Source organism: Anguilla anguilla, chromosome 3, assembly GCF_013347855.1.
Source record: "Anguilla anguilla isolate fAngAng1 chromosome 3, fAngAng1.pri, whole genome shotgun sequence".
NCBI classification, from domain to species: Eukaryota; Metazoa; Chordata; class Actinopteri; order Anguilliformes; family Anguillidae; genus Anguilla; species Anguilla anguilla.
This window is the reverse complement of record NC_049203.1, coordinates 21,952,652-21,979,046: the sequence shown is the minus strand read 5'-3', so window position 1 is coordinate 21,979,046 and position 26,395 is coordinate 21,952,652. Positions and strand designations below refer to the sequence as shown.

The following is a 26,395-nucleotide window of genomic DNA, read 5'->3' as shown; positions in this document are numbered from 1 at the left end:
AATTTAGATGCTTATTTGGATAGACAGCGTTTAGTTTCCTAGATTGAATGAATGTGTCATTCAGGTGGGAACAGGGCTGAAGTCCCACCCACTTTCTGTGAGGAGAGGATGAAAGTGTCCAATAGCGAGAGAGGGATTTGTCAAGGTCGTCAGCTCATTGACCTCGATGCTGGTGAGAGCAGTAACTGGAGTCAGGCAGTGGAAACTGCTTTTATTGAAGTTGCTCGTTTTAGAATCACCTGACGGAAAAGCTTGTGAGAACGTCCAGATGTGACGCGTAGAAACATCTGAATACACCGGCGATTCTCTCAGTGCCCGCTGAACAGACCCTTTCAGTCAGGTGCTGATTCTGTTGCAGTCGTCTCTTGTGCAACCATCTCCTTAGTTTACTGCGAAGTTGTGAAATCTTTTTTTGGAAACTGTGATTAAGTTTAATATCTCCCTAACTTGATATGCTTGCTAACTTGTGTGTGAACTCACACCAGTGACGACTTGTGACAGTAGGCCTCTTGGTTTTTATTTTAATAAAGGAGTGTTGTCTGTCATAAACGAGTACAGTGTTTATGACAGCTGTAGTATGAGTCTGGTACTAAGCTCCTGGCAGTATGTGGTTGTGGCCAGTGTGTATGATTGATGTTAAATGCCGTTGTGGCCAGTGTGTATGAGTTATGTTATATGCCGATGTGGCCAGTGTGTATGAGTGATGTTAAATGCTGATGTGACCAGTGTGTATGAGTGATGTTATATGCCGATGTGGTCAGCACATATGATTGATATTATATTCAGATGTGGCCAGTGTGTATGAGTTATGTTATATGCCGATGTGGCCAGTGTGTATGAGTGATGTTAAATGCTGATGTGACCAGTGTGTATGAGTGATGTTATATGCCGATGTGGTCAGCACATATGATTGATATTATATTCAGATGTGGCCAGTGTGTATGAGTAATGTTAAATGCCGTTGTGGCCAGTGTGTATGAGTGATGCTAAATGCTGATGTGACCAGTGTGTATGATTGATGTTAAATGCCGATGTGGCCAGTGTGTATGAGTGATGTTAAATGCTGATGTGACCAGTGTGTATGAGTGATGTTAAATGCCATTGTGGCCAGCATGTATGATTGATATTATATGCCGATGTGGCCAGTGTGTATGAGTGATGTTATCTGCCGTTGTGGCCAGTGTTTATGAGTGATGTTAAATGCTGATGTAACCAGTGTGTATGATTGATGTTAAATGCCGATGTGGCCAGTGTGTATGAGTGATATTAAATACTGATGTGGCCAGCATGTATGATTGATATTATATGCCGATGTGGCCAGTGTGTATGAGTGATGTTAAATGCCGTTATGGCCAGTGTGTATGAATGATGTCAAATGCCGTTATGACCAGTGTGTATGAGTGATGTTATCTGCCGTTGTGGCCAGTGTGTATGATTGATGTTAAATGCCGTTGTGGCCAGTGTGTATGATTGATGTTAAATGCCGATGTGGCCAGTGTGTATGAGTGATGTTAAATGCCGTTGTGGCCAGTGTGTATGATTGATGTTAAATGCCGATGTGGCCAGTGTGTATGAGTGATGTTAAATGCCGATGTGGCCAGTGTGTATGAGTGATGTTATCTGCCGATGTGGCCAGTGTGTATGAGTGATGTTAAATGCCGATGTGGCCAGTGTGTATGAGTGATGTTATCTGCCGTTATGACCAGTGTGTATGAGTGATGTTATCTGCCGTTGTGGCCAGTGTGTATGAGTGATGTTAAATGCCGATGTGGCCAGTGTGTATGAGTGATGTTAAATGCCGATGTGGCCAGCATTTATGATGTTAAATGTCCATACGAGTGTTTTGATGTGTTATATGTTCACCCATTTGTCCTGGGTGTCCACATCTATGTGCGGTGTTTCCCAGAGAGTTGTGTGACATGTTAGCATGGAGTTTATGCCCCTCCCTCTGTGTGCCCCTCTGTCTCTCTGTCTCTCTCTCTCTCTCAGGACGGGTGCGCACTAGGAGGCAGAGTTCGGGCAGCGCGGTCGGGGTGAACACAGCTGTGACAGACAGCAGGGGTCGCAGTCGGGCCAAGGTCGTGTCGCAGTCCCAGCGTGAGTATCCCAGCATTCCCTGCCCCTCCCTCCACATCCCTGAGCAAAGCTAAACGGAGCCCTGAACTCGCCACCCTCACACGCGCGAGTCCCATTCTCATCCTGCGTCTTTCACCCGCCAGTATGACCTCTGACCTCTGACCTCTGTCACGGGGGTGGGGTCATACTGCATCCTCATTGGAGGCACTGCCGCCTCACTCCCCGATCCACCCGTTCCCCCCCCCCCCCCCCCTCCCTAGCATGCTATTGACGTTCCGCTAACTCCTTGATTCTTGTTCTGAGATGCCGAGGTTGGCAGATGCCAATCAGTGGCTCACCCCGGTGCATGCTGGGTAACTGTCTCATTCGTTGTTTATGACTGACTACTTTTCACTGTCTCACGACTCGCTTTCTCACACAAGGATCCAGATCAGCTAACCCTACTGGTGGTAAGCTCCACCTCATCCAATCAGAACTGCCCCTTCCCCTTAGCCCCGCCCCCGGGATAGCAGGGGGTTTCTCTGCATGCCTTTTCATTGGTCCACAGTCCTGATCTCATCCGACAAGCATGGCTCATTCTCGCTCACCTGCCTGTTCTGTTAGATCGTAGAGGATCTCTATTTCAGCCATCAGGAACACGCTGATATTTCTGCTTTTGCTTTTATTCGTATTTTGTTATTTTTTATTTTCCTTGTTTTTTGGTTGTCGTTAATGTCGTGTGAGATATTTATGTCTTAATCATTGTTGTGTTTTTCTTCAGTGCAGTTTGACCCCGGATTTAAAACCCACCTTGTTTGTCTTGCAAGTACTTTTATCGTCTGTAACACCATCAAAGCTTAAATCCCATATAAGTGTTTGTTTCATTTCATACGGGTGAAACATTAGAATCCCGGTTTTGACTTTAGGTTGTTACTTTTTATTAAAAAAACATTTTTATTGTTATCTCAAGCAGTGTCAGCCATCAGTGTGGTGAGGGGGGGGGGGGCAGTTCATTAAAATAATCAAGGGTAAAATTTCAACTAAAAACATCATCAGATAAACTTGGGAGGAAAATGCATTGTCCATTTTCCCCTCCCACTGGGCGGGACTTCAGCTTTGATAGGTGGCAGGAACCTCTCCGCATGCAGAGCAGAGTGTGTCTGGTGGGCGGAGCTTTAGCCAGTCACTAACTCTGCGTTCTGTCCCGGGACCCCTGTGCTTTTGGGTGTCTGCCCCCCGGGACCCTGTGTTTCTGGGTTGCAGCCGGAAGCCGGTCCAGCTCCCCGGGGAAGCTCCTGGGGCACACCTACGGGAGGGTCCCGCGAGCCGCCGCCGCCGCCGCCGCCACGCCCGCCGACAAGCGCACCAAGATCCCCCGCAGCCAGGGCTGCAGCCGCGAGACCAGCCCCAGCAGACTGGGCCTGGGTAAGAACACGCAGCCTGCGCACCCTACACACACTCTACACACCTTACACACACTCTACACACACCCCTTATACACACCCTACACACACTCTACACACAGCCTGCGCACACCTTACACACCTTACACACAGCCTGCGCGCACCTTACACACCTTACACACAGCCTACACACACTCTACACACCCTACACACACTCTACACGCAGCCTACACACACTCTACACACCTTACACACAGCCTACACGCAGCCTGCGCACACCCTACACACATTCTACACACACTCTTATACACACCCTACACACACTCTACACACCTTACACACCCCTTATACACACCCTACACACACTCTACACACCTTACACACAGCCTACACGCAGCCTGCGCACACCTTACACACACTCTACACACCTTACACACAGCCTACACACAGCCTGCGCGCACCTTACACACACTCTACACACCTTACACACACTCTACACACAGCCTGCGCACACCTTACACACACTCTACACACCTTACACACAGCCTACACACAGCCTGCGCACACCCTACACACACCCCTTATACACACCCTACACACTGTACACACCTTTCAGACATCCTACGTGCACCATATACGCACACAGAGTCTGCACACACCCTACACACACCCTGCACACACCTTACACACATTATATACACCACACACACCTTACACACAGCCTACACATGCCCCACACACAGTTTGCACACACCCTACACACACCCTATACGCACCTTACACACATTACATACACCACACACACCTTAACACACATTGCATACACCACACATACCTTACACACATTCTACTCACGCCATACTCACAGCCTGCACACACCCTACACACGCCCTGCATACCTCTTACACACACCCTACACATCATACACACACCTTACACACATTGCATACACCACACACACCTTACACATACCCTACACACTGTACACACCTTACAAATACTCTACACACCCCTTACACTTACCCTACACACACACTGCATGCACCGTATACATGCCCTGCACACAGCCTGCATGCACTTTACACAGACACTGCACACTACATACAACTTACACACACAACTTACATTATCTTCCACACACCCTACATATACACCCACCATACACACATTATACACACGCTACACACAGGCACCATGCACACTCACTCTCTCTCTCTCCCCCCTCAGCAAGGTGTAGATAAGCAAATAAAAAACCCACACGTCGCTGTGTGATGCTCCCAAGTATGAAATCACGGTCATGTCCTAAACCTGCTCTGAAACGTGGACCAGCATCACGACAGGTTATTTACAGAACCTGAACATTTTCCTCATCCATGACAGGCACTTTCCAAAGTATGAAATCACAGTTACGTCCAAACACTGCTCTGAAACCAGCATCACAGTATCACGGGCCAGCATCGCAGTATCACGACAGATTATTTTCAGAACCAGAACATTCTCCCCCTCCGTGATGAGCACTTTCTCCAAAAGCGGTGCCCGAACAGTCAGCTGGCCTTCTGCTCATGGAAGGCAGAGATTTTTCTCCCACAAGTCGTTTGTGTAAAGATGTTTATCCGGCCTCTGCAGACTGACACAGAGAGCACACGCGCTTTCCCTGGGCCCGTTCAGACGAGTCACGTCTCTGTGTGTGGAGATAAACCACAGCCGATGTCCTGTCAGCCCGCCCGTCTCCATCTCCATCCCTGTGATTGATTGGGCCGTGTGATCGATTGGCGTCCGCGCTAACCGGCCCCTCCCCCTTTCATTACAAAACCCATCTGTGTGTTTGTGTGTGTGTGTGTGTATGTGTGTGTGTGTGTTTGTGGGGCTCTTCTGAGATCACTGTGTGTTGTCAGCCCAGTCGAGAGAAATGCTGTCATCACGGCGTCCGGGAAGGCCGTCGTTTCGCTGATTTAGCCGCGTACGGGAAGCGTTTGCTCATCGCCACGGCAGCGAGGGAGCGGCTAATTGGCTAGCTCCGCGAGACGTGGCCTTGTTTTGGTTGTGCTGCAGAAAGATAAGTCCGAGGGATCGGAAGGGAGGTTATTTTGAGTGTTGGCTTCTGCTGGGATGATGCTTTGCGATAAGGTAACGTTCATCGTGAAGGTTCTCTTCCCACATTTACTTAATTGGGCAGAAAAGAAGACTGGATTTGGTGTTTTCTGTGTCTGTTCTTTTTTTCCTTTGGAGTAAAATAATTCCTTTTGTGAGTCCTTTTTTTAATCAATCTTAAAAATTTTGTTTCGTTTTAAATTTGTTCCTTTTCAAATGACAATATTAAGACACTGAATTTGGGGAATTGAAAAATAGCCCCACCCGCTCTCTTTCTTAACAGGAGTCCTAACCTCTTGTCTTGAGATAACACGACGAACTACGGCTCTAACTCTCACGCCTTTCAGTGTCTAACCTGTGATGTCACGTGTCTCCGAGAGACGTAGCCCCCCCCCCCCCCCCTTACCCCGACCTCACCCCGAAAGGGGGTGGGGCCTCGCTGCCCCTCCCCTCTCCTCTCCTCCCCTCCACCCCCCGGAGCCTGTGTTCTGTGTGGTAAAGTTCTTCTCCCCGCCGCACGCTAGCCAGGAGCAGCCGAATCCCCCGCCCCAGCATGAGTCAGGGCTGCAGTCGCGAGAGCAGTCGGGACACCAGCCCCGCCCGGGGCTTCACCCCTCTGGGTGAGTACCTCACGCCGCGTAGGGCCCGGACGCCTCCCTCGCACTCCCCCGGTCACGCCATGCCCCCCCCCCGCCTCCAGCCCTGAGCCCGCCCCCGACCTCTCCCTGACAGGCCAATCGACTCCTTTCCGTGTCCAAATTACAAGAACGCCCTCCCTACTACCCCCCCCCCCCTTTTCCCCTCTATTTACAAACTGCACCCTTTGCTTGCCATCCTGCATGTACTAACCCCCTCACAGTCCCAGCTGTCAATCGCGGCCTGTGCTGTCAATCTAGGCCTGTGCTACCCTCTGGAATGTTGCGCTAATAATTGCAGGAGGCTGTACCCCCAAACAACCCCAAACACTTCCAAACCTGCCTAATCTGGCTTCTGATAAGTGTCTGCACATTAATATCTTTTCTAAACCCTCTTTCATTCTCGATTTCTGGCTCTTGCAGAGAAGTGGTGGGCTATTCAGGGTGACCGTAATCAGAAAATCAGCTTTTGTTTTTATAGTCAAACGCATCTTGACAGGAAGAGCCTTTGTGTTAAGATGAAGACCAGCAGCTGACCGATGGGATGGATAAGAGAACGGTCGTAGCGTGCAAACTCTTGCGGTCTTTTAGAGCGCAAACCCTCGCGGTCCCGTAGAGGGCGGGACCCCCTCTCTGCGCTCCACCTCCGATGCCTGTGAATGCAGCCTTTCTCCCCTATGCAGTGATGTCACACCGGAAGTGCCATTGCATCGTCATGGTGTCGTCATGGGCGCAGTATCGCTTGTGTGTTTCACATTCACAGAGAGAGGGAGGGGGGTTATGTGTGGGGGCGGAGCATGTGTAAACCACACAAACCCCCCCCCCCCTCCTCTCAGGGGGGCCTGGCGATGAGGGCGCCGCTTCGAGCACGGCGAACATCGTCGCGCGTGACTAACCCGGCGGGTTTTTTCCGCTCCTTCCTCTCCCCCGCAGCCTCTCGACGTCACTCCCGTTCCACCAGCGCTCTCTCCACGGCCGACCCCACCGGCCAGTCAGGTGACCTGCATGCCCCTCCCCCCACCGGGCCCAGGTCCAGTCCTGGTAGCACCGGGCCTGTATCCGCATGTGTCCGTAGTGCTATGACTCTCGTCCGCCTCCGGGGGCGATAGAGAGCAAGAACTTCTACACTTCACATCACAGACTGATATAACACTGATATAGAACACAGCAAATGCATGCGTAGGCTCTGTCGAATGTGTTATTAATACATTATAGGTTTACCTCAGTAGTGGCAGGAGTTTGGGAAGTGGGGAGGGACAGGGGACATTATCAGTGTATATTGTCTGAAAGATGTGAAGTGTGAAGGTTTTTATATTCTCCAGTTTACATTTGAAGGCCTCATCGGTGTTATTTCCATGCCTGGTGATTTGCGTTGGCTGAATTTTCATTTCATTTGGCTGGTTTTGCCAGCAGACATGATTTTCTGTATGCCTTTGTTGTGCTGTTTAGTGATTTTTCACTGCATAGTTTCATTTAGCGCTTTCTGGTCAGCGTTTGCTTTTCGTAGCATTGAGCTCTGAGCAGGCTTCCGTGAAGTGTCACTGTGTAGCAGAAAGGTGGGATTTTACCAGACAGAGAGTCTGAATAAATCTCAGCCCTTTCTCCATCCTCACTCTCAATCATGTAGTGCTGCAGCGTTTATTTTCCTTTGAGGAACCGGCTGAATTCATTTATAGTGCGTCAGAAAGTGCTTCCTTCTGCGTATTTGGTCATATCTTTTGTGCTTGGCGATTACGTGTTTTCCTTTCAAGATGTGATTGCTGGTTCTGATTCCATTTGCTCTGTGCTCATATCTGGGATTTGGGGGTCTTATTTCCATTCTTTACTTCAGCGGTTTCCCAGATTTGTCATCACTCCTAAATTTTTCTTCACTGATTTTCACCTTTTGCGTCTTTGTTTGATACTCATACGGGGTTCCGTCTCTCCTCTCACTTTTTGTTTGGACAGTGGGTCAGCTGCTTTCTCTTCCCATTTCCCTCATTAGCTCATTCAGGCTTTTTTTGTTTACGCCAAAGTCTTTTCAGCGTCCATTCAGTGTCTCACACACCATTAAGAGTTTGACTAAGTGAAACAGTCAAACAAACAAAAAAAGTCATGAAAAATTCTCTGAATTCTCCCTGAGCTCTGATCTAATAGAGACCTTTGACTTAAAGGCCTGTCAAGTCTCCTAAAATCCTGAAGACTTTATAATCACATTCTATTGCTATTAATATTAAGATAAAAAACATATTATAATGTGAATTATTGCCATTTGTATGCAGAATATCAGCACAAATAAGCTGCTTGTCAATGTGTTCTGCCCTTGTTTGGCCTTGGGATTGGTGTGAATGGAAGTGAATGTAAAGATCAGGTGTTTTGATTGGCCATGGTATCTGCACACAGATCCTCTCTGCAGTGCTGAAGGGTAAAGACTGCTTCGGAATGAAAGTACCATAGAATAAAAACCGCCGTGTAGCTGACGCCAGACTCATTCCATCTCTGCCCATTCGCCTCACAGTTTCGTTTTCCGCAACCACCGTTTTCGCTTCCATCCCGGACCGGAGGACAACCGCCATTTTGTTTCCACCGCTGAGGTTTTTGGGTTTTGCTCTCTCCCTCTCCCCGTCTGACTGACCCCCCCTCCCCCCCCCCCCTCTCTCTCTCCGCCCCGCAGACCGTTTCGGGCTGGTCCACCAGGCCCGGATCTCGGCCTCGGTCAACGCCATGCGGGTCCTGAACACCGGGACGGAGGTGGAGGCCGCGGTCGCGGACGCCCTGGTAAGCCGCCGGGCCGCCGCTCCGCCTGCAGCGGTCGCGTTCGCCGCAAACTGCGCTCCAGTCTCGCCGCAGCGAAGCGCGTCGCAGCGAAGGGTCTTCGATGCAGCTCGTTACTGTGTTTGAGCGCGCTAGGAAAAGTGTTAGCCGTGAGGTGCTCAGCTGCTAGAAACGGTTGCTCTTCTCAGGTGACTGAAGAGTGAGATGTGTGAACGACTCTTTGGGGATGGGGTTTACTGGTTTGTGTGTTTGTTGGGGGTGGGGGGTGGGGGGGGGGGGGTTGGGTGGAGAGGGGGATGACAGACACTGCTGATCTAAGAGAGCAGAAATGTCGTTATGTCAGCAAAGCCGATGAAAGCTGCTATATTTGGAAGAATTGAAATAAGCACTTAAAACTGTCAGGAGCTGCTGCTTTGCTGAGATGTGTTTTCATTCAGAAATAGAACGCAATGTTTTTAGCCCCTTTCCTGTCAATAGTAATATCATTGTAGCCTTCTCATTTGGTAAATGCCTATATGTTTCACTGGAGAATGGCATATTCCCTTAATGGAATATTGCTGTTTATAATGATGAGAGTAATGCTCCCTATGGCCTCTGAGGTATATTACATGACCTCTTGACCCCTACAGATATTTGTGTTTTTCCTCTTTCTCTTGATGACAGACTGTTTTCTTCTTGCGTTTTGACAAACAGTAACTGTCTTCACTCTTTCTCAATTCTCTGTGACCTTCTCAGCTGTTAGGAGACTCCCGGAATAAGGTAGTTGTTTTCATTTGCACACGTTCTTGTCTATCCATCTCGCTCACTAATCACCATGGAGACTGCATGCGGGTTAGGAATGTGAGGTCCCCCTCATGAACAGCCACACGCCTGAAACCAGCCCCATTTACTGATTAACACAGCGGCACTGAAAGCACCACGCGTCCCTTTTGCTGACGTATTACCTTTATTTTATTTAACTTCGTTTAACCCTTTGAAAAGTCCTTTTTTTGAGATTTTTTCAAAATTCTCATTTCGTATTCTAGAACTCCATCGCTTTCCGATTACCAGTGGTAATTGGAGCATTTGAATTGGAAGCATTAGAATGCTGAATTGAGAGCATTCTAATCGCATATTTTACACCTTAAAGGGTTAAATTCCCCAATGGGGGCTCTAATGTAATCTATTGTCATGAAACAGACAGTGCTTACGTTGACGTAGCTTGTCGTTGCGATTAGCAGGTCTGTATAAATGCTTGCCGTGTCCAACCAAGCACTTGGCCTTGCTTTCATTTACTGGCAGAAGAACGCTTGGTGCTTTGTGAAGCTCATTCATCAGTAACGTGTCCTCCTGAACCCTCCCTGTCGTTGCCATTCGATTTCTCCTCCCCACCTTCCATCTCTAATTTGAACATTTTCACAAAGTTTTGTTTTTTTTGAGGAACGCAACCCATCGACCGCATGCAGCATCATCCCGATTTCGGTCTCGCTGTGGGAGGGCTTTGCCGTAGCCCGTCGAACAGGAGGATGGTGGGAATTATGCAACGGGACGGAAAGGAAATGAGATGTTTTAATGCAGGATGGCGGATGAAAGGATGCTGAATAAAGCTCTGCCTGCGTAATGAGCAGGTTTTCCATGCATAACTACATCTAATCACTCTGCACAGGATGCATGAGCAGCATGCGGCCCCTACCCTTAGGCCTGAATGAGCTGATTTTGTGAATTGCAATGTCGGAAATGAACGAATCGAATCAAATTTGGAATCCAATCAGATTTATTTGTGTAGCCTGTTTTACAAAACATTTGTCGCAATACAGTTTATAATGGGCTCTGTCCTAACCTCGTACAAGAGCAAGCCTAGAGCCCTGGAGGCTAGGAAACGGATAGGAAGATGGGAGGGGCAGATGGGAGGAAACTTTGGGAGGAACCAGACTCAAGGAGGGTGGAGCCCACCCTCCTCTGGGCAATGAAAAATTATTTAATTCAAAATCCTTTCTTTCAGAAACCTCCAGTAATGGTAACTTTTTAGACGCCACTGATTAATGTATCCTCAGTCCCCCCCCCCCCACCCCCCCAGGACCATGCTGTCACAGGCACAGTAACAGGAAATTAGCGGGGCCCAGCCACCCAGATCAGCGGGAACCCTTGCATGGCTGTAGTTGGTTGCATGGTCATTTGTCCAGACTAACACCATTTGGCCATTTGGAGTCCACTGCGCGCTGTACACCCCCCCCCCCCCCCCCCCCCCGTGCTCTGACATCACCCCCCCCCCCCCCCCCGTCGCTCTGACATCACCCCCCCCCCCCCCCCCCCCCTCAGCGGAAGCCCGTGCGGCGGCGGTACGAGTCGCCGGGGATCTACTCAGACGACGACGCCAACAGCGACGCCTCGAGCGCCTGCTCGGAGCGCTCGTACGGCTCGCGCAACGGCGGCGTCCCGCACTACCTGCGCCAGACCGAGGACGTGGCCGAGGTGCTCAACCACTGCGCCAGCTCCAACTGGTCCGAGAGGAAGGAGGGCCTGGTGGGCCTGCAGAACCTCCTCAAGAGCCAGAGGATACTCAGGTAGGGGCGGAGTCCGGCAGCACGTGGGCAGGGCTGAAGGGCATAGTGGGCGGGGCTTCCGAAATGGTGTGTTATCCTTCAGGGTACAATATTTGTGCTGCAGATGTGGGCATTTTCTTTGTATTTACCTGCAGACTAGGTTTTCTGTGAGGGAGAAATCCTGTCGAGGTGTTTATTTTTCTTCGAACGAGAGAGGTGGCTCGTTTATGGGCAGGTGTGGAACCGACAGGTGGCCCTGCGTGAGATTGGCTTTAGGCGAAGCAGAAGAAGCGTGTGGTGTGAGAGGGATTTAATCAGCCTCTCTTTGATGTGTGAGGTTTATGTGTGACGTGCGGTCGTGCTTTGCAGCCGAGTGGAGCTGAAGAGGCTGTGCGAGATCTTCACCAGGATGTTCGCAGATCCACACAGCAAGGTAACCCACGGCCGGAGGAGGGGGGTGGGGGTGGGGGGTGGGGTACTGCACATAACGGGGTCATGAACCCATATGAGGCCTCTGGCACCGCTAACCACTAGTTTGTGTGTGTTTGTTTTAATCTAACTCTTAAGGTTTCAGTGGTGAAAAATTATACTAATAATGTCTGTTAAACGGCAATATAAAGTAGATGTGCATTTTTATTGAGGTCTTGTTGTTGCTCTTCTTATTAAAGAATAGCACTCTCTCAAGGGAGTGGCTAGGGCATCTTGTTTTCAAATGGCCCTGAGGCTATTTCTATGGAGGGCAGAGAAAAGATTCAAACTCCTGTATGGCTTCATAATAGTGATAATACTTAAACGGAGGCAGTAAAAACCTGCTTTATGCATTTTAAAAGTATCATTTATTTTTACTGTAGTCTTTCGGATTTTTATGTGCATACTTACGTGAATATAGCACAGCCAGCCCTGGTGACATCACACGTTTCCTTGTTCTAATGGAATGTTTATCTTGTTGCATGTTCGGCCTTGGTGTGGATTAACCTCAGCGAGTAAGTGTGTGTTTTTACTCATCTTTGATAAGTCCGATGCAGTTGAGCACATATATCTGTGCCAGTGTATGCACCGTGTACTTATTTTAAGTAACATGCTCAACAATTTTAGTTAAAGTCAAAGTTATTTTGGGATAATACTGTATATATTTTGTGTAGAGCTTACTGTAAATTTACTTTGTTCATCAGTCGTAATATGAATAATTTCAGTTCTCTATCTAATTGAAGTCTGTACATACACACGTTAAGGATTTTGACATGAATAATTGTGTCTGTACATCATCAAAGGTGTTGAGCGACGTGCCAGTTGAGGTAGGTCACTGCCAACTGGCTACAAAAAGAATAACGTTGTCAAGATGTCAGAATAACGTTTGGGACGTTGGTGACGCTGCGTCCAGTCACAGGAAAGGGGATGAACCGTGCACGCCTCTTATTTGCATAAACGGAGCCTGACTGTGCCATGTGACGCCGTGGCTCCGCCCCCCAGGTGTTCAGCATGTTCCTGGAGACGCTGGTGGACTTCATCACCATCCACAGGGAGGACCTGCAGGACTGGCTGTTTGTGCTTCTCACGCAGCTGCTGAAGAAGATGGGCGCCGACCTGCTGGGCTCCGTGCAGGCCAAGGTGCAGAAAGCGCTCGACGTCACCAGGTGAGAGCTGCCCACCGCGCGCAGGGAACCCAGAGCCGTTCCGCTTCTGAGGACTTGCATCTCTTTTTCTCCCTATTCCTCTCTCCTTATCTCTCCCTTTCTCTCTCTCATTCTCTTGCTCTATTGCTTTCTCTCCCTCTTTCTCTCTCCCCCCTCTTACTTTCCCTCTCTCCATTTCCCTCTCTTACTCTCTTGCTCTCTTTCTCTCCCTTTCTCTTTCTCTCTCGCGCTCTACCTTTCTTAGTTCAGTTCAATTGATTGTAGGAAACATGTCCGTACTACATGAGAGAAAAACACTGAAGATACAGTATGATGAGGATAATAACACCCCCCTCTCTCTCTCTCTCTCACAGGGACTCGTTTCCCTTTGACCAGCAGTTCAACATCCTGATGAGGTTCATCGTTGATCAGACACAGACTCCCAACCTCAAGGTGTGTTCTGACGCATATTAGTGCCACACGTATTTAGTGTGCGGGTACTGTTAGGGCATTGGGTTGTGGGTTCAGCTCCCATACGAATGCCATTACATCTGAGTCCTTTGCAGATAGATAACATTATGACATATAATGCGTCAGGCGGTGTTCTACATCGTGAGCAGCTGCTGCTGTTTACGTTTTAGCTGGTGGCCTTTCTTCTCGATGTTGTAACCGCACGCTTCGCCTCCAGGTGAAGGTGGCCATCCTGAAGTACATCGAGTCCCTGGCCCGGCAGATGGACCCCGCCGACTTCGTGAACTCCAGCGAGACGCGGTTGGCCGTGTCCCGCATCATCACCTGGACCACCGAGCCGAAGAGCTCCGACGTCAGGAAGGTGAGCCGGGTCACCGCGGCGACCGCAGGTCGGTCGGTTGGTCTCCCGCGCGGAGCTCCCTCCCTCATCGCGCGCGTGCGTGCGTGAGCCCCGTCCATCCATTGGCTCCCTGACTCCGTCCTCTGCGGGTGACCGCCTGTTTGGGGAACCCCCTCAAACGGGTCCACAGTTCTGCAGCACAGAGTTAAGTTTGGGGTTTCGAGGGAGGATTCTGAGGGTATTCAGGGAAGTCTTTTGAATTTTATTTTCTTATCTCCTAAAATAAGAGACAGCTGGTGAGGTTCCAAGTCTCTCTCTCTTTTCTGAGGCAAAACCGACGTCAACCACAGGAAATGCCACCTTTGTTTACATATCAGTTTTTCTGTTCAGCCATTTTAAAACACATTTTTATCAGGTCAGCGTGTGTGTGAGATTTCGGTGAGATACAGAGGAAGCTGTGCTGCCAGGATTTAATGGATTTAAACACACCCTCGCAGTCCTCCCAGAGAGAGAGGGGCTGTCAAACAGAGTTTTTGTCTCTGCTTTCTGGCTGGGTGGTATAGCCCAGTTTAGCTTGCACTTTTTCTCGTTTGTTGGAGGGCAGGGAACATTCTGGCTTAAAAAAGGAGGGGGGGGGGGGGGGAAAGGTCAAAGGTCACCCTGGAGGATAAGGGCAGTAGCACCTCATGCCTTTTTTCATTTATTTCTTTTTTATTTGTTTGCTTGCTTTTGATTTAATTGCCCCCCTTAACCCTGGTGTCTTGCCCACGGAACCCCAGACCCTTCATAACTGGGCGGGAGAGGATTTGTCAGGCAGGCCCAGTACCACGCCCTCGCTGCCCGGGGAGGGCAACCTGGAGGAGAGGTGCAAACAGGTAGAGCGCCCCCTATCGCCACGTCACGCCTGCGCCTTAACCAACCACAGAGCGTCGGGCCTCTCCAGCGCGGCCTCTCTCTTTAACCCTGGCTTTGCCTGGCTGCTCACAGTTCACTTCTGGTCAATCCACACTTCCGCCTTTCGGAAAGGGGGTGGGGTGGGGTGGGGCGGGATGCTGGGAAAATACTTACGCGTGTTTTAGACATGTGTTGTGTGTTAACCTTTACTTACACCGTCGAGGCTTTGGGTAACCAGCCGTACTGTACGTGCGTGGAAAGGTTTCGCGAGCTTGAGGCCGATGTCGCTGTCCAATAACGTTTGTAAAACCGGAATGTTTTGCATTTCATCCGAAACCCTCGACACTCATCCCCACCGCTTCTTTTGCCTAACATGTCGCCGTCTGTTTAATTTTAACGAACAGCTTGGTCGCCTGACGGTTTTTTGCATGCAGGTTTGTACTAAAAGCGTCTCGCCGACAAGTGTCGAATTTAACCGTGTGCTTACCCAGTGAAATGTGCCCCGTTCTGCGCGTGTGAAGGACGACCCGCGCGTTGGACGTCTCCTGTTGCTCTGTGTGACGGTACAGTTCAGGCCCTGCTTCAGTCATCCGCACGCTTGTGCCGTCAGGACGCAAGCAGCCTGGCTGTCGGTTGACGTGGAGCAGAATTGCCTGTGCTGTTATTTGACACTATCTTGTAAACCGAGATTGGATTTAAGCCATGCACATGAAAGTCACTCGATGTTCTCATTGTTTATAAACCCATAACATCACCACCCGGCGTGACCTCCGCGGTTCCGCTGAGCTTTCTGCTTTGGAGATGTTCCAGTGCTCAGTGTTGCCGAACAGAGCGGTGGCCTTTTCGACGGAAAACCGGCACTTGGCAGACAGAGACTCGTTTCTTCTGGAGACCTGCCACATAAGTTTTCCTGTCTTTCACATGAATAAGTAACCTGGTAGGGGTGTTTCCTGAATGGATTAGCTCTGTGAACTTTGGTTAAGAGTCTTGCTTCTGGTGAGTATTGTCCAGAGTGCTCGTTCTAGCTCACAGGCTAACAGTGTTGGTGTACGGAACGTGATGTGTTTCTCCGGCCCTGTTCCTGGGGGGTTCCCGATTTCTCCCCCTGTTCTGAGTGAGCTTTGCCCTCCGTCCCGCAGGCCGCCCAAGTGGTCCTGATCTCGCTGTTTGAGCTGAACACGCCCGAGTTCACCATGCTGCTGGGAGCTCTGCCCAAAACATTCCAGGACGGGGCCACCAAACTCCTGCACAACCACCTGAAGAACTCCAGCAATGCTAGTGTGGTAAATTCCCTCCCTCACATCCCCCCCCTCCTCTGAATGCTTTGTCTCACCCACTGCCCTTGGCCAGTGCTCTGGAATGTGCCAATTCTACCTTAAGATAGGGGGGGCAGAGCATAGCTTTCTCAGACTGTTGTCTGACCATCACTGCCCTTAAATTCAGTGTAAAGCACACCTGTGTTATTCCTCCAGAGGGTTTCTTAGCAGGGGCAGCACTGTGTATAGATATTTATTAGTATGCCATTAATAAGGGTTTTCATGGACTCATATTTCATGTAACAGTGTAAGTGTGATGTCACTGATCCAGCCCACATCAGGGCTCCTTAGACCCAGACTCAGAAGGTCAGATCTAATGTCTATGTGGTTCCTGGGACCCTCATAGTGTGTCTGTCTTTCTCCGTGTGGTTCGCAGGGCTCTCCAAGCAACACCATCGGACGCACCCCCCCTCGGCACCCCACCAGCCGCACCAGCCCCCTCACCTCCCCCACCAACTGCTCCCACGGGGGGCTTTCACCCAGGTACCCCGCGCCCTCCTGTATCCCACAATCCCTTGCGCCCCGTGACAGGGCGGCCAGTCTGCATGGACTGCGCCCTGAGCATGGCGGCCCGCTTCACCCGCCAAACAGACCCGGGAAATGGAGGTCAAACCGCTTGATAAGAACTACAACTTCCCACCAAACAATCGGCAGTGTTTGTTTATGTAACTTCCTGAATGGAGCAGAGGAACTGGTTTGCGGCCCGTTTGAAATTCGGACGCCGTGGCGACGCGGCGGGTGGGTTTGACGCATTTCCCGTTGCGCCATGTTCAGCGGCGTCTGTCTCGGTCCTGACAGGACTGACATGTAAGGAATGGCCGCCCGACCTCTTATAAAAGCTTCTGCTGGGACTCCGTAAACAAAGGAGGAGTTTGTCTGTGGTCCCGGTCTGTGGGCCCAGCGAGTTCCGCGCAGGCACTGGGGCGTGAAGGAACCCCGCCTGTCGATAGAAGGCCGTCCTGCTGCCTGCATAATGGGCGCCAGGCACAAAACCTCTTAAAGGCCAAGAGAGACGAGGCTTGTGTTTCAGCTGAGTTTGGCTGAAAGGAGACAGAAAGGAATGAATCGGTGACAGAAACGGTTGATGACTTTTTCTCCTTTTCCACTGGTTTTTTTTTCCTGCTTTTGATGAGTTTCTGATAATGTTATGCTTGCGGCTGACGTTACAGCTAAAGCAGGTCCCACAGATGGGTCGTCAAAAATATTAAGTTTTGGTCAACATATACACGCTGGTATATAAAGGAAAAGAGGGACGTGGAATGCTCCATCTTTGTTTATGGATTTCTAGAGAATTCTTAACTCTTCTCTAATAAACGCATGCCCCTAACCTGCCACTCAGACTATAGTTTCTTTTTCTCTTCTCTCCCTCCTTTCTTCTGTCTCCCTCCCTCTCCTGCTCTCACTCTTTCCTCTTCATCTTCTCCCTCTCTCTGTCATTCTCTCTCTTTTCTCTCTCTCTCATTCCCTGCCCCTCTCTCTCCATCTGTCCCTCTTGCTTTTCTATCTCCTTCCCTCTCTCTATCGCTCTCTCTCCCCCTCTCTGTCTCTCTGTCTCTCTCCCCGTTCTCTCCTGGCTGGGCTGTGGGTACAGCCGGCTGTGGGGCTGGAGTGCCGACGGGCTGTCCAAGCACGCCCCTCCCCCTCCGCCGCCGCACCCCCTCCCCGCCGCCCCCTCCCTCAAGGCCTTCCGCCGCGCTTACTCTCCCAGGTAACACGCCTCCGCGGGGGTGTCACAGTATGCGGGAGAGGAGGGGGGGGCGTCAGTAACGGAGTCCCTTCTGCGTCGTCTTATAGCGTTCTCAGTTATTTTACCTGTGTGGAATATTCCCAGTTCGTATATATCAGTGCTTCTTCAAATATGACCCATTACAGGCATTTGACCCAGAGATCATTCGGTTGTACGTCCGCCAACAGAGCGTCAGCTGTTTGGACTTTGTCTGGAATGTTCACCTCGGCTGTTCTTTGAAACCTCCAGATATTTGCTTGAACCCTTTGATGTCCTTTTCGGAGTAGCCTCGATTTACCAGCTGTTCGTCAGCTCATAGACCCGACTGTAACCGTGCACTAAACCGAGGTCATTCACGCACGCAGCTTAAGAAAGCCGAAGCAGGCCCCTCCCTGCGTCTGCGTGGTGCGCACGTGCACACCTCGGTTAAGTGCACGGTTTCCAGGCGACGTGAGCCCGGCGGAAGGATGCGGGCCTGCTGACTGGCAAATGGCTCTGAGCGTTTCCGTACGTTCTGTAGAGGACACACTGCACTCTCTGCCACAGGTGCAACTGACAGTTATCATACGCTAACTTCATTTTATGCTATACGGGTGCACGCTAGGGCTGTCAAAAAATATTCGAAGTTCGAAAACTATTCGAAAATCTTTCTTTTTTAAAAGTTCGAACCTAAATTTGAGCATTCGAATATTAGTTTTGGATCACGCGTATTGTAATTAACATGCAGACTTTAATTTCATGCGGCGAATCATGTTCATGCACGCAAAGCTCATTTCCTGTGCTAACGTTACTTCCTCTGTCAACAAAAAACGTTCTGCCCTGGACCCAGGGCAAGTGGATCGTCTGGTTTTCCTTGCCAATAACCTCCGGTGATACTTTCAGCTCTATCGACACCTAACGTTACTGGTCAGCTAGCCTCGCGAGCCAGTCTCTTTTTTCACTTCGTTCAACAGATCTGGTCAGCTAGCAATTTAGGCTAAATAATGTTCCCATGGCAGGCTATGTTTCCTTTCTTTTCTGAAGATTTTGATTAACTTCTTTCATCATCCAATTTTAACAAACTAAACAGAGTAAGAAATGTATGTTGTTTTAGGCTACAGGTTAGCCGTTTGAATAGTTTTTGTGTTAAGAAATAAACAGGGATTTCCTGTAAACAATCATTTCCCGATGATTAAAAAATGCCTATGTGTGGCAAATTACATACTCGTGAAAGTGCTTTATTCATTTGCGCATTAGGCTATAGAAACTGCAGGGGGCTCATTTGTAAAATGAACTTGCGTGCATAAGTCCAGTGAAGACCTGACGTAGAGCCACAGCCGTTTCCACGGTCAAATCGAGTCATGTTGAAATTTTTAAATCACTACTTTGACGTGATTTTCTACGCACGCGCCACACAGTTGATCTAAATTACGTTTTGTAAATGAGGCCCCAGATGTAGTAATGAAAGTTCACCGATGCCCTCTATTCTACTGCCCGCTTGTGGAAAATAACGTGCAGGCCAGTTTAGAGAGAGCGTCACGTGCATATTGCGCCCGACAATAAGCGGCTTATTTTTGTGAATTATAGGCAAATGATATTCGAATATATTCGAAATCTAACTAATTACAAAAGCTAATATTCTAACTCAATTTCAAAGCACTTTTGACAGCCTTAGTGCACACACATGGCTCTTAACATTTTTGTCTTAGAAATTTGAAGCGGAAACAACCCCCCCCCCCCCCCCCTTTCCACATGGATGGCAGATGAGACACACATACTTGATTCTAAACAGGAGATTGCTCTCCGAATTTTGGGCATCTGTGGAGTAAAGAATAGAATGTGCCTTTTAGCATCTTAGCCTCCTAGCCTTTTAACCTTTTGGTATGCCCCTTAGAAATCACTCCATTTAATAATCTGACCCTTCATATTTATGAAACAGACCAAACAAAGGATATTACATGGACTTTTTTCCCCTAAAGCCGAGTCTTGTTTTCCACATTTTATCTATAAACAAGGCGAAGTTCACTTTGGACATGGAAAATACTGTGACACCTCTGAAGACAGCTTCTGCTGTACACCTCCTGGCTCTGGGGAGTCTTCACTCTGTTTAACCCTTGCATGCATTTTGAGTGGCGGATTGTGAAGTAGCCCTTTCCTGTCGAACACTTGTTTCTTCGCCCTTGCACAGCCTCTGCTCGTTGCAGTGCCGAACATGCTCTCCCCCCTCCCCTCTTGTTCTCAGAACTGTGAGCCGTGTCACTGAGGAGCTTCCTGTTCACACACTGCCTGATCTCAGAACAGTGCTTTGTGTTCACAAGTCCACTTTAATTTTATGAAGGGTGTTTCTTAATTGCGTTTGTTGTGCTGTGTCCCAAATTTAAAACCCTGTGCCCTCCCTCAGTTCTCCAGGAGTTTACACAGACTTGGTGATTTTTAACATTCTCAACTAAGTCTTGTGCTTTTCCTCCCTGACAATGTACCAGTCGGTGGTAAACCATGGGGTACGTACAGCCTGCTACAGCCACGGTCTCAACTGGGTGACTCAATGATCCGGGAGCTTTTTTATGAATGATAAACAGCAGTGAAACAAAGAATCGGGCTAAACTGGGACAGGCCCCTCCTAAAACTGATTTGGACCCACAGGACGCATGTTGGACGGCTGTGATATTTTCACCGAGCTTGACTGTCCCACAGGAAACCCGCTTTAAGGGCTCACCTTTTACATGTCCTCCCAGTCCACTTCAGGCTGTTCACTCTGTGTGTGTGTGTGTGTGTGTGTGTGCGTGTGTGTGCGTGTGTCTGCGTGTGTGTGCGTGTGTGTGTGTGTGTGTGTGTGTGTGTGTGCATGTGTGCGCGTGCGTGTGCGTGTGCGTGTGCGTGTGTGTGTGTCTGTGTGTCCCAGCACCGGTGCCTGACTGCCCTTGTCTCTGTGGTCTTGCCCTAAGCATGCTGGAGTATGACACGGAGAACATGAACTCGGAGGAGATCTACAGCTCCCTGCGCGGGGTCACCGAGGCCATCCAGAGCTTCAGCTACCGCAGCCAGGAGGACCTGAACGAGCCAATCAAGCGCGAGGGGAAGAAGGACGACGCCGTGAGTCGCCTTTCTGAATCTTTCCACGCCCTTCAGCGATGACCCGTTCTAAGGAAACGCCACATTCTCTAAAATATTTATGTTAAATTTGTTTTAGGTCAGTTTTATTTGTATAGCACTTTTACAGAGAGACTGTCACAAGTACGCTTTACAGGAAAGCAGGAAATGGATCAAATTGGGACTGTGCCTGAACCTGTGCAAAAGCAAGATTTAAAAAAGACAATGGTGAAAAACTCCCCAGTGAGAGAAATGTATGGAAAAACCTGACTTTTAGGGGAGCCCATCCTCTGCTGGGTGTTGTCAGTAGTTAGGTGAAATAATTATTACTCAATGATTTAATTAATTTTTGTAAATAGGCTGCATTGAATGTCTTTGTACAACAACTTCCTGACTTTTGAGTTTGCCTATGCTTACTAAAGTGACGTACTAAGTAAGGTTTAAGGGTAAGTGGTGTCCAGCATATGCAGTCAGTACTTGGATGACGTGCCCTCTGTTGAGTTGTTCAGTGGAATGGGTTGTAACTGCCTATGTTTAGGATTATAGAATGCGGTGCGCTGGGTGGGTGGGGCGAGGGGAGGGTATCCTGGTGCCAGGGATGTTGACGGCTGCCCCTCTGTCTGTACCCAGTCGGGTCGGGACGGGGTGGCGGCGTCCCCCGGCCTGGACCCGCGGCTGGGCGTGGACGCCGTGGAGGGTTGCCGAACGGCACTGGATAACAAAACCTCGCTGCTCAACACCCCCTCCCCCCGCTCCTTCGCCGGGCCCCGGGTTCGAGACTACAACCCCTACAGCTACGGCGACACCATCAGCGCCTACGACAAGAGTGCCCTGAAGGAGGCGGTGTTCGACGACGACGTGGAGCAGTTCCGAGACGGTACGGCGACCCCCATCCCCAGGTCCCCTTGTGCCATCGCACCCACTTAGTCCCTCTCTCTTTTCCTCTTTGTCTATCACCTTTTCTCCATAGTGTCATATCACAGTATCATAGTCTGATGTCATGGTTTCATAACATGATGTCATAGGTTCATAGTATGATCTCATAGTTTCATAGTGTGATGTCATGGTTTCATAGTGCGAAGTCACAGTCTTCTGTCACTCCTGTTTGGCAACAGCAGTACTAAAAGGGCATCAGAAAAGGAGAAGCCTTGTATTATTTTGTTAAACGGAGGGGCGTAGTACCTGCACGAACCCCTGCCCCTTCCCTGTAGGGAAAAAAAATCTGTCCCTGATCCTGCAGTATCATTGCACTGTAAGCCTCTCTGAGTAAGCAGGTCTGCTGAATACCAGTAAAGTACATTAAAGACTGCTCAAATGTTTACATGATAAACATTTGGTTGACTTTTCACCTGAAGCTTAGCTTCACCTGCTGTGCTAAAATTCTGGCTGAGGTCTCATCCGCACACTTAGGGTGGGTTTGGTAAGTTCTGGTCAGTTTGACGACAGTCTCAAGGCCGGTGGTTCCTCCTGAGCTGCCAGAGCAGGCCGTGTGGCGGAGTCTGTGACTGTCTCCCTGCTGTCGCCCCCCGCAGGCCGTCGCCAGGACTGCGGTGAAAACAAGATGTTACATCCCAAGGGCTTTGCTCCTGGCAAAGGTGCCTACTCTCATTCATCTATAGAGTTAACCTTTATGTATGTGTGTGTGTGTGTGTGTGTGTTTGTGTGCTTGGGGTGTTTACCAAACTACCATCCATTCTCTTCCATACGGGTTCCTCTGGGCCAGCTTGAGCATGATCACCTGTCCCCTTAAGAGTTATTAATGTGTGATAGCGACGTTCCTCCCTGTAGTGGTCCTGCACCTGTGCATTCTTCTCTGAGTTAGCTGCAGATTAGTTAAAGGGGAGGCGGAGAGTTGAATATTGGATGCATCAGGTGAAACATGCTTTTCATATATACATGGATGTGTACTGCACCAAACATTAGGCATGACTGAACTAACACTGTTCTGCACCGAAAACTACTATGCATGAATAAATGATGATATTAACCATATTAATCAGTGGTAAAAATTTCAATAATGCGCATTTCAGCTTTGCAACTGTACTTGAACTGAATTGGACTGGACAGGACTGCTGTGCCTGGGTAGTTGATCATATGCAGGTCTCTGATGGAAGGCTGTCGTTTTTGTGCTCCACAAATTTCCACTAGCCACTGAAGCTAACAGGGGTACATTGAGAAAAGGGTGGCCAGGTGTTGTGTGTTGTCCCCTGCTAACCCTGAGTGAAAGTCAACAAGCATTTGTGTACTAAAGCCAGGGATAGAGAGCTGTGAGACTCGCTGGCTACACGGGTGTGCTCTTTTTTAAAGACTGGGTAGATCCTGTTTGCTGTGTCTGATGATTTACTTTTCTAAATTCTGCTGGCACATCTGCTGGTAAAATCTACCTGGGTGCTCCATGTTTGGGGGCATCTTTTAACTGGGATTTAATTGGTTGCACAGATGGTGAAGGGTTATGATTGGTTGCAAAGATGGGGGGAGGGCTGTGATTGGCCATGCGGATGGGGGAAAGGTTGTGATTGGCCATGCGGATGGGGAAGGGTTGTGATTGGTTGCGTAGATGGGGCAAAGACCTGTGATTGGTTGTGCAGATGGGGAAGGGCTGTGCTTCAGAGAGAGAGTGAGAGATCTTGGGCAGAGCATGTTTTGTTGACATTGGTTTGTTTCTGTCCCACAAAGGTCCTCTGGACCACTCGGACCTGGTAGCCGACCTGCTGAAGGAGCTGTCCAATCACAACGAGCGTGTGGAGGAGCGCAGGGGGGCTCTGGTGGAGCTGCTGAAGATCACGCGCGAGGACAACCTGGCAGTGTGGGACGAGCACTTCAAAACCATCCTGCTGCTGCTGCTGGAGACGCTGGGGGACAAAGATGTGGGTCTCATTACACACACACGCAGGCACGCACTTCACACACGTGCGCGCATGCACACACACGTATACACATACACACACACACACACACAAACACACCGATACACAAGCACTGTGCACGCAGACACACACACACACACACACACAAACACACCGATACACGAGCACTTGTGCATGCAGACACACACACACACACACACAGAAAAACAAACGTATACACAGACATACATACTTGTATACACACAGACGCCCATGAACACACACACACACACTCACACACACGTTTGCACCCAAACTCACGCACGCGCACACACACACACTTGTTTGCACACGCACACGCACACACACACTCACACACACTCACACACTCACACACACTCTCACACACACACACACACACACACACACACTCACAGCTCTGACAGTAACGTAACCCCCCCCCTTGTCTCCAGCACACCATCCGGGCGCTGGCCCTGCGCGTGCTGAAGGAAATCCTGCGCAACCAGCCGGCTCGCTTCAAGAACTACGCCGAGCTCACCATCATGAAGACCCTGGAGGCCCACAAAGACTCCCACAAGGAGGTGAGGGCGGACCGGAGCCATTCTATCATCCTTAAGGTGCTGTTTGTGCCTGGCAGAGACACATTTCAGGTGCTTTTCAGGAGCACCTGTGGTACCTCTTACTGTAGGGGCAGTGAAGTGGCTCCTACTGTAACTTTACTCCAACACTGCTTCTGCTGTGTGTGTGCGTGTGTGTGTGTGTGTGTGTGTGCGCGTGTGTTTGTGTATGCCTGTGTGTGTATCTGTGTGTATGTCCGTGTGTATGTCTCTGTATGTGTGTGTGTGTGTATCTGTGTGTATATCTGTGTGTGTGTGTGTGTGTGTGTGTGTCTCTGTGTATGTGTGTGTGCATCTTTGTGTATGCATGTGTTTGTTTCTGTATGTATATATGTGTGTCTGTCTGTGTGTATATGTCTGTGTGTGTGTGTATATATATATGTGTGTGTTTATGTGTGTGTATCTGTGTGTGTACCCGCGTGTGTACAGGTGGTGCGGGCAGCCGAGGAAGCCGCCTCCACGCTGGCCGGCTCCATCCACCCGGAGCAGTGCATCAAGGTCCTGTGCCCCATCGTGCAGACGGCCGACTACCCCATCAACCTGGCCGCCATCAAGATGCAGACCAAGGTCATCGAGCGCATCGCCAAGGAGTCTCTCCACCAGCTACTGCCCGACATCATTCCCGGTCTGCTGCAGGTGTGTGTCCGTCTGTAGGGCAGCTGCCAAGGCCCTCAATCCAGCCTGCAGCTCTTACACTTGCTGTCTCATTTGGGACTGTACTTCATCCGTATGGGGAATTACTGTACTTAGATCCCCCCCCCCCACCCCCGTCCTCTGAACTCTGCTCACTGAACAACGTGTGTGTTTGTGTGTGTCTGTGTGTGTGTGTCTCTTTCTCCTCACAGGGCTACGATAACACAGAGAGCAGCGTACGCAAGGCCAGTGTATTCTGCCTGGTTGCTATCTACTCTGTGATTGGCGAAGAGCTCAAGCCTCACTTGGCCCAGCTCACGGGCAGCAAGGTAACCGGCCGTCATGTGCTCGCCCGTCGCAAAGTCCTCTGCGCCCCCCCCCCACCCACACCCTCTCCCCCCCCCCCCTCCAGGGCCTCCCCTCATTGATCGATCCTCTTTACCGTGTATGTCTAAGCCTTCCGCCTCTGGTTCTGACCGGTGTGCGAGCTGGAGGGCTGCGGTCCGTGCCTCGCCCCAGGGCATGACCTTGGGTTGCATAAGCAGGCCCGGCGGGGAGGCCAGGTGACCCCACGGTGGGCCCTCACCCCCCCCCCCGTCCCCGTCCCGTTACATATTGTCCTCGCGCACGTTGAGGCACGCGGGGCAGAAAGCGCCGGTTCCCGCGGTCACCTCACGCACCCCGCGGAGACAGGGGAACCTCCCGTGCAATGGGTTACGAGCGCTGTCCGTCAAACGTCAGGGAGCGTTTAGCGATAGCGTGACGGCGAAGCTAGCAGGATTCAGCCTGAAACGGCATACCCCCGGGCTCCAGGCGCGCTGGGTCCCCTGGTTTATCGGTAGCTTGCGATTCCGTCAGACGTGACTGTGGAGCTGAAGGAAGTGGCCGCTAGTTCAGTATTAACTAAATGATTTGGCCCTCTACCGTCCCGGGGCTGCAGAATGGCTAACTTTGCGTGGAACAAGAGCAGAATTATTACCATGTTTCCAGCTTGGTGCAGCACTGCACAGCACAGCTCCTGAAATGCAGTGTGCACTGGACCATAGCTGCAGAAATCTGGCCCTGGAAGACAGTAGACCTGCTGTAGAACTCTTATTTGATTGAATGTTGCCAGTTGAGTTTCCCACTCACCTGGTGTACCAGGTGGGCCTGAATCTGTCTCTGATTAGAGGGGTGTGGATAAGACCAGCAGCACTACTGGCCACCAGGGGCCAGATTTGAGTCTCCATGGATGCAGATCCTACCTGTGTAGGTGCAGGCCGTGGCTGGCAGCCCCACCCCCAGGGCGTAGGAGGCTGTGTGTTTCCCAGCGTTGGTGAGGTGTGGCCAGCAATAAGGAGGTGTGGCTAGTGATGGCGAGGGTGCACATATGCAGATCAAATCCAGGAT

The 26,395-nt window shown here is 50.1% G+C and overlaps 1 protein-coding gene across 33 annotated transcripts in view; it reads left to right on the top strand.

Moving 5' to 3' along the window:
- clasp1a (cytoplasmic linker associated protein 1a) overlaps positions 1 to 26,395 on the top strand; it is an 87,516-nt gene that overhangs the window by 57,346 nt on the left and 3,775 nt on the right. For 4 of the 33 annotated variants that reach the window (XM_035409955.1, XM_035409953.1, XM_035409983.1 and 1 more), the window contains 24 exons: positions 1,990 to 2,097; positions 2,499 to 2,525; positions 3,319 to 3,480; positions 6,074 to 6,169; positions 7,118 to 7,180; positions 8,838 to 8,941; positions 9,674 to 9,697; positions 11,237 to 11,481; positions 11,830 to 11,893; positions 12,441 to 12,443; positions 12,931 to 13,094; positions 13,448 to 13,526; positions 13,762 to 13,905; positions 14,664 to 14,759; positions 15,918 to 16,061; positions 16,471 to 16,577; positions 17,686 to 17,802; positions 20,745 to 20,892; positions 21,520 to 21,766; positions 22,422 to 22,484; positions 23,566 to 23,756; positions 24,209 to 24,337; positions 24,803 to 25,009; positions 25,219 to 25,335. In XM_035409955.1, the coding sequence (XP_035265846.1) occupies positions 1,990 to 2,097; positions 2,499 to 2,525; positions 3,319 to 3,480; positions 6,074 to 6,169; positions 7,118 to 7,180; positions 8,838 to 8,941; positions 9,674 to 9,697; positions 11,237 to 11,481; positions 11,830 to 11,893; positions 12,441 to 12,443; positions 12,931 to 13,094; positions 13,448 to 13,526; positions 13,762 to 13,905; positions 14,664 to 14,759; positions 15,918 to 16,061; positions 16,471 to 16,577; positions 17,686 to 17,802; positions 20,745 to 20,892; positions 21,520 to 21,766; positions 22,422 to 22,484; positions 23,566 to 23,756; positions 24,209 to 24,337; positions 24,803 to 25,009; positions 25,219 to 25,335 (2,849 nt within the window). Of the gene's footprint in view, positions 1 to 1,989; positions 2,098 to 2,498; positions 2,526 to 3,318; positions 3,481 to 6,073; positions 6,170 to 7,117; positions 7,181 to 8,837; positions 8,942 to 9,673; positions 9,698 to 11,236; positions 11,482 to 11,829; positions 11,894 to 12,145; positions 12,149 to 12,440; positions 12,444 to 12,930; positions 13,095 to 13,447; positions 13,527 to 13,761; positions 13,906 to 14,663; positions 14,760 to 15,917; positions 16,062 to 16,470; positions 16,578 to 17,685; positions 17,803 to 20,744; positions 20,893 to 21,519; positions 21,767 to 22,421; positions 22,485 to 23,565; positions 23,757 to 24,208; positions 24,338 to 24,802; positions 25,010 to 25,218; positions 25,336 to 26,395 lie in introns of all 33 variants that reach the window. The other 29 variants (XM_035409958.1, XM_035409957.1, XM_035409962.1 and 26 more) reach the window with 23 other exon arrangements.